Below are 7,830 nucleotides of genomic sequence, written 5' to 3'. Positions count from 1 at the left end.
AGTTCTCGTCTGAGGAAAAACCAGACTGTGTATTGGTGACGGCTGCTGTCTAGTAAGATATTATTGCATTCACATTGCCAAATTGGATAGTGCTAAGAACTAAAGGTAAAGCCAGAAAATAATCACTGTAGGATCCTAATAATCTCACCCCAGTTCTGTCATGGGTGTGTATGTGCCATGTGTTTTGCTTTATCAGCATAATTATATAAGTGCAATAATGGGGATGTTGGCCTCGTTATGTCTGCAGTGCATGTGACTATGGCGGGGAAAGCCTTCCTCTGCTTTTCTGTGCTGATTCTCCTCTGGGCTGCTACAGCTCTCAGTATGTCAGGTATGACCTGAAAATATAGAAAATCTAAATGAAATCTGAAAGGTTTAATTGAATAATGTGTTATTAAGCAGTTTACAGAACTGTTTAGTGGTTTTCAAAACTTGGGGATATAACTGAATAACTAAAAGGTATTGATCTGTTTGTTTTGAAGTTGTGAAAGTTCCAGAATCAGCCCAGGATATGTGCACTTGGCTAAAGCTTTAGAAGATTATGTGCATGTCCAGAATTATTTACAGGTGTTTAAAATATAAGTGGGAAATTTAACCACATAATTAATCAAAATAAAAATAAAGTTCAATATAATTAATGAAAATAAAACCAAGAAAAGTTCAATTAATTAGATTCTACATGTATTTCCATTTGATCCTGTCTCAAAAATCTAATTCTACTCAGAATCAACAAACAGTTCTTCCTCTTAAGCTAAAACGTATAGTGAGAAGAGCAATAAAACATGCAGAGATGAGCCTTAGAAAAAGTCACAGCAGCAGTGGTGTATCTCAGGGTCACTGAGTCTCAGAATAAACCAAACGATGCCCCCTCCCCCACCGATCTCACAATCAGGAAAAAATCAGGAAAAAATGTGTGGCACCAATTGTCACCAGAACCACAAACCAGGTGCTATGATCAGGTGAGACCAAACCATACCATTGTCTTACAAATAAGAGCACACAATGTGGTTCAAGGATTTACAGAATGTTTTGCCACAGTGATCCAGGGGTTATAGTTGTCATTCTGTCAGAAAATTTCACTTAACTGTGGAAACACCTTTAAATAAGTGTTAGATTACAGATTCTTGCTGCATTGAATTCTGTTTAAGAATTTGATTTTATGATATTATCATCCAAGACCTGCAATACTTTTGGAACTCTGTAGGTCTTGTTTTTTGTGTTAGTCTTTTACAGCAGCCCAAAGGCACATATGCTCTTGCGCTCCAGAAGAGCTAATAGCTTCTTAGAAGAACTCAAGCCTCCCTCCAAAGAACGAGAGTGTGTGGAGGAGCGATGTGACTTTGAGGAGGCGAGGGAGATCTTTCATACCAGAGAGGCCACGGTTCGTCATTTCTTGACCTTAACAATTCTTTCACTCATGTTACCTCAGAATACATGGTCCCAGCTGCCAGGTTCGATAACTGATTCTCTCTTCACCTCTGCAGTTAGAGTTCTGGACTGTGTATGAAGGTAAGTGTGAGTTTGTCTTCTTTCCACTGTCAAACAAGGTGCATTGTAGTGCCATCTTCAAAATACTATGCAATGTTAATACTATTCATTATGTGTTAGATGGTAACCAATGCATCCCAAACCCCTGCAAGAATGGGCTTTGTGTGGACCAGCACCAGTCTTATGTTTGCCTCTGCAACCCTGGGTTTGAAGGAAAATACTGTCACCTACGTGAGCTCACATTAGTTTTATCCAAGCTTATGATTGAGACCTAGCCATAAAAAAGAAAAAACTAAACTGGTGCTACATATTCAAAATATTATGCTATCTCTCTCAGACCAAACACACAGAGATGCACATCTATACATCTGTTATAATAAACTACATTATCTAAACGGTATGGCTGTCTGGAAAAGGAGATTAGTTAAATCAGTATTTCTCAATCTGGGTGATCAGGTACCCATGCCTGGCTTATTTTAGAATGCTCCCTGTTCTGATACATCCATTTTAACATCAAGAAGAGCTTACTGATCAGCCAAGGAGTTGAGTCAGATGTGGTATTCCAGAACCAAGATTCAGAAAAGTTACATTAAATGATTGCAATTGCAAATGGGATTGATTTCTTTGTTTTATGATGTACCTCTTATGCTTAATAGTGTTCATGTACATCTGAACATTTCTCTCAAAATGAAAACCTGTATTTGCCAAAAATGATGGTGTCCATGAATGTTTCTCTCTTCCAGATGAGTCACGTGAAAAGATTCTGATTCTGAACTAAACTCTTAATTAATTTTTGTTTTTGACACAATGAAATGTTTTTGGATGTAGCACTTGGTGAAAAATTGGAGAAGTTCTGGGGGTGAGTATTAAAGAGATGGTAAAATTTCTGATGGACAATCGGGGCTTGGCCCTCAGGTAGTACAGCTTCTAACTGCTCGGTGAACAATGGAGGCTGTCATCATGATTGCTATGAGAGGAATGACCGACATGGGCGCTACTGCACCTGTATCCAAGGTTACCAAATCCATGAGAACTCCAGAGAGTGCCTGCCCAAGAGTGAGGATATGGCCATTTTCCCTCCCTACTGTTTTATATAAACTCATAAGTACTGTGTTTTTGCCATTAGATAAAGCACATGAAAAGCTTTAAATTTGATATATACTGATTTTCACCCAAAATGTCACTTACGCCTGTCTGGTTCCAAGCCCTCGATATATAGTATTCATCTTCAGGTTTGACAGCGTTTGCTCCTCAGTTTTGAAAGGACAAAACATGGCCTGCATGCGTCTCTTCTTTCCAGGTGCTCAGTCATGTGGACAGATCTTGACTGCCAAGTCATCCTTTGCCACCAAGCGCATCGTAGGCCTACAACCATGGCTAGTGGGAGGGGAAATTGGCCGAAAGGGAGAGAGCCCTTGGCAGGTATGTCTTTTAGATGGAGACTCAGAGCAAGAGTTATGAATTATGTATGACACCTCTAACGATTACATTAATGCAGCATACTGTTATATCATCATAAAGATATAATTAGCTGACTATATCAGAAGTCTTAATAAGCAATTACCTGATTGGAATAAATCTCTGATATAGACCAATTGTTTGTTAAACTTTTTATGTGGTAGAATCTAAATCTGTGCACTTTCTAGGCTCTCATACTGAATTACAAAGGACATTTTCACTGTGGTGGTGTTTTGATTGATGAACGATGGGTTCTCACAGCCGCTCACTGTCTCGAGAGAAGCCTGCGGTTCAGCATCAGACTAGGTTTGTCTTTCTTTACCTCTAAAAAAGGAGGAGTGGTTTAAAATCAGGAGTATTGTAGCTTTTCAATAAGGAGGAATGTTTTTAGAGTTCACATACCTTCCACAACCTCCCACTGACATCCTGCAAAATCACAATGTATGATGCACTCTTTAGCTAGCGCATCACCAAAGCTCTGTCCAAAACCAAATATTACATGTTACATGCTACAGATCACGATGTTGCTGTGTTGGTGGCAGGGAGGGAGTAAGATATGAGTATAGCGGAAGATTTTCTTCTTCATAAGGCAAACACAAATGCATAGCACAGCATTGAGCATGCAAAGCAAAACTCAAAAAGAAAGCCGAAGCAAAGTGCTGGCAGTGATAATTCGAAGCATGGCCTCAGCAGATGAAGGCTCATACAAGGACAGGACACTGTTAGTCGAGACCAATGCAGAGCACTGGAGGTAGTTGCCTATGGGTTAGATAAAAGGAAACCGAAACACAGAACAGGTGCAGATGGTTAGTGATTAATACTCTTCTTACTGAATACGGGATGTGTGCCGTGTGTGTCAGTGGGTGTGTCCCTCTGGTTGGGTGCCCAGTTCACTGTGACAGTTGCCGTTTTATGAACATAGATCATTCGTGCATGAGCAAAAAAAAGTTTAGAAATTTTTTAGGCACTGTTAAATCAATATGTTGCACTTTATGTGCAACAGGTTATGTGTAACTTCTGTGAGGATAAATAGTATAAGATAAAAATTATAAAGCATACTAATTTGACATACTATTTAGTATGATCATCTGTAAAGTGCAGAGCTATGTGTAATAATTCAAGATTGTTCATGGCTGTTCTCCATCTATATAGGTGATTATTTACGTTTTAAGCATGAAGGAACTGAAGAGACCATTCCTGTAACAAACGCCATCCCCCACCCAAATTACAACCCCATGACTGCAGACAATGACATAGCCCTTCTACACCTGAACTCACCGGTGAAATTTAACACCTATATCCTGCCCGCATGCCTCCCGAGCCGCAGCCTGGCTGAGCGCGTGCTGCACCTCAACGGAACCCAAACTGTGGTGACAGGCTGGGGGAGGGAAAATGAGACGACCAACCGCTACAGCGCCGCCCTCAACTACATCACCATCCCCTTGGTGGACCCCACCGAGTGCGCTCGCCACATGACTAACAACATCACGCAGAATGTGCTGTGTGCTGGGATGCTCAAAGTGATGAAGGATGCGTGTCATGGAGACAGCGGGGGACCGATGATGACTCAGTACCACAACACATGGTTTCTCATTGGCCTCGTGTCATGGGGGGAGGGTTGTGGCCGCACAGACAAACTGGGTATCTACACCAAAGTCTCCAATTATTTGGAGTGGATAGAGAGCATAGTGTTAGGTCCTTGATTGAATAACACAATTTCGACTCTGTTCTGCCTATCTTTCATCTGTAAATCATGCGGTGATTTCTAAAGTGTCTCCTCTTTTCACAGAAGTAAGCTCTCAAAATTTAAAATCAAATTTATATGTATCTTTACAATATGCACTCTTAATTACAACTTTGTAAATCCTTTATTGTGTGAAGACAATACCCTTTGATTTGCATATGCTCTTCACTTAAACACGGGTTAAAAAGATAAAGAACATAATTATAAGTGTTTAGAAAAAATGAAAAGCACTAGTGGAGGGATGTAAGCATTAAATTAGTGTGTAACAATTGCTCTTTATTTATTAATTAAGATTTTCACAACAACAAAGGCACACAATATTAGAATACAGTATGTTCATATTTAGAAACTAGACTGCAACTATCACATCTGGTTATAAAGAGACTATGAGATGGTTGCACACAGACGACTGTGGTGTCACATTTTGAAACGTGATTCGAAGTTAATGACGAGAAGCTATTGATTATTAATTAGACAAACTAAAAATGATAAAGAAAAGACAGCTGAGATTCCCTTGTGTGGAAACTATTTTAGCCTGATTCTATGATATGGCTAAAGTGAATTCATTGAAACAGTGTGGGTGTGTGTATGTGTGTTGGAGAATAGTTGCTAAAATGCCAAAGTCTTTGTCAATTAAGAAAGCATGGATATACATAATGTAAAGACTCCACGTGAAACTGAACTCAGACTTTTAGTAGTATTTTATGGCTAAGAATGATCCAAAACATGAAATTTTTTTTTTTTTAACTACTTGCAAGCCTTTATAACATTTTACATTTATTTTGGGATATATGTCCTCTTACAGAAAGTAGTCATTGTAGAGAAAGGTGGAAACTCTGCACCTGTTGTGTTCTGTGTATCTGTTGTGTTCTTAAAAAGCATACAAAACTCTGTCAATGACAAATTAATCTACTCAATTCAAAAAGGAAAATAAACTTCATAGCATCTGCACGTCATGCATAAAGGGTCAACAGACTTTATTGTGAATTTTATAGCAGGGAACCTGAACAGCCCCTACTTAAGGCACTGTGAGCTGAAAACACAAAGATCACAATTCAACAGTGTGGAGATGAGTGCCTTTTTAAGGCAGACAACTTGACTACAAGAATCCAAGTTGCATTGTCGTATTCACTGGCGATATTTGAGACTTTGGGGGTTGGGGGGGGGGGGTGACACGCTCTGTGTGTGTTTATATCTATATATATATATTATATATAAACCATTTATCTTAAATAAACCTGTATTTATCAGTTTCTCATGTAGGCTTTTAATCGACGCAAGCAAGAAAGCTTTCTTCTTTCTCATGATGTGCTGCTCACTGTCATAGTCAGGAACAACCCGAAGTTTACTAGTCTATCGCCTAGATTTGACGTTTGAAACGTATCTGTCTTGCCCCCTGGCTTCCAAATGTACAACAGGCAAAAAACCCGATCAGCTGCGGGGCTGTATTCAAGCAGTGGTAAACATTTCATACAATTTCTTTCTAACCTTTCAACCATCTTTTACTGAAATTGAAATTAATGGTTGATTATGGCCCACTCACACACATGGCCCTGTCATATTAATTAATTAAGCATACGTATTACTCATACACTGATGAGCTGGGGTCAACACTGGAGCAGAAGGGCTTGTGAAGTAGGCAATTAGTGCCTCCGTGACACCTGTCTCTTCAAACTGTCGTTTTCATCAGATGTGCCAGTTGTCGTTTAGCGTATTGGGTCGTTTAGTCATTTCTGGCCATTGACCAATGCACCTTTACAACTAATATCTTGAGAGATAAACAGTCAATGAGAGAAACATTACAAGTGCAGCCAGTCTATTGATCGTTATCAATACTCGGTGGCCCCCTAGTGTCATGGAGATCAGTCTCTGTTTAAAGTATAGTTTTGACAAATGTAGATATTCCAGTAATTAAAGTGAGTTGACAAACATTTAGGGGAGGCAAATGCCACCCCACCCACCCATGTTGCCCATGGTCACACTAGTGAGCAGTACAACCTACCATAAAAAGTCACTACTCCACAGCTGTAGCATCCATCTTAAGCAGAATCTATACGAGGCACTTCAGCTTCAGCATACTTCAACGGGCGTCCAAGCCTGATTTGAGAATGTTGCCCTGGGTCTAGGTGGGGTAGTGGTTGGACCTCCTGATCATCTCCTGCTCATATTGCTCCAGCTGAGCCCAAAATCCTTGGTTTGGCTCTACTACTGGCCGGGCACGTTTCACTACCTGATGACACAAATGAAAACAAAAAGCATACAACAAAAGCATACTGAGCGAAGTGCGTAAATTACTTGACCATACTTTAATACTATGACATGTAATTGCTGGTTAGAATCTAGCTAAAGCACAGGTATATTTGTGAAGCTTTTACTGCAAGTGCACACCAACTGAACAAATTGTGAGCAAATAGTAAGCACACTGAACATGACAAACACATTTGGGGTAAGTAACAGAGTTTGACATGCATCCTTGGAATTAAACTCACCTCGAAGGCATTTGTTAATGTGAGACCCTGGTGTTTCATAAGGTAAGCCACACATATTGTTGCTGAACGGCTGCGGCCATTCTTGCAGTAGACTACGGTGCGGCCGCCCCGGTTGGCTTCGCTGTGTATGGCATCAGCACAGCGGTCAAAGTATTTGTACAAATCCCTCGTTCGGGTCATCGTAAACCGGCACACGGAAAGTGCAGACTTGGGTGGATGGGAACGCCTGCTGCTTAGACACATTAATGCACAGCGTCACTGCCTCCTTCTGGATGAGTTCGTCATTGCAGGCCGACCTAGCGTTGCTGATCAGCAGGGAGTCTGTAATCTTACACAGCGGAAGCATGAAGCTCACTGTGTTTTGCGGGTGTGTGTGTGTGGTGTGTGTGTGTGTGAGCAAATGAGAGAAAGAGAGAGAACAGGCAGAAGAGAGGGAGATAGAGAATATTAGACAATAAACTAACTCACCTAACTTGCATTTGCTCCCAACAAAATTGTTACTCACATAAACGCTCAAGTCAGCAATCAAGTAGACACCTTCACCTACACATATCAGACCTGTAGGTTTCTAATTGCACAAGATGTCATTCGAAAGGTAATGCAGAGGTCAGCCTTACTGCACAAAGCACTGCTATATTTACTGCATGAGCT

The 7,830-nt window shown here is 40.4% G+C and overlaps 2 protein-coding genes across 2 annotated transcripts; one reads left to right on the top strand and one right to left on the bottom strand.

Moving 5' to 3' along the window:
• Nucleotides 1–258: 258 nt before the first annotated feature.
• proca (protein C (inactivator of coagulation factors Va and VIIIa), a) lies at nt 259–4,649 on the top strand. Its single transcript, XM_035527861.1, has 7 exons — nt 259–331; nt 1,224–1,381; nt 1,485–1,509; nt 2,404–2,544; nt 2,789–2,910; nt 3,135–3,252; nt 4,099–4,649. Exons 1-7 carry the CDS (start codon nt 259–261, stop codon nt 4,647–4,649), a joined length of 1,188 nt encoding a protein of 395 aa, XP_035383754.1.
• A 994-nt stretch (nt 4,650–5,643) lies between these two features.
• dusp28 (dual specificity phosphatase 28) lies at nt 5,644–7,819 on the bottom strand. Its single transcript, XM_027031408.2, is given in 4 exon segments — nt 5,644–6,920; nt 7,180–7,344; nt 7,346–7,533; nt 7,685–7,819. Coding segments are annotated over 3 exon segments (453 nt in total). The 5' UTR covers nt 7,526–7,533; nt 7,685–7,819; the 3' UTR covers nt 5,644–6,812.
• Between the last annotated feature and the right edge of the window lie 11 nt (nt 7,820–7,830).

Source organism: Electrophorus electricus, chromosome 7 (genome assembly GCF_013358815.1).
Source record: "Electrophorus electricus isolate fEleEle1 chromosome 7, fEleEle1.pri, whole genome shotgun sequence".
NCBI classification, from domain to species: Eukaryota; Metazoa; Chordata; class Actinopteri; order Gymnotiformes; family Gymnotidae; genus Electrophorus; species Electrophorus electricus.
This window is presented reverse-complemented; position numbering and strand designations above follow the sequence as displayed.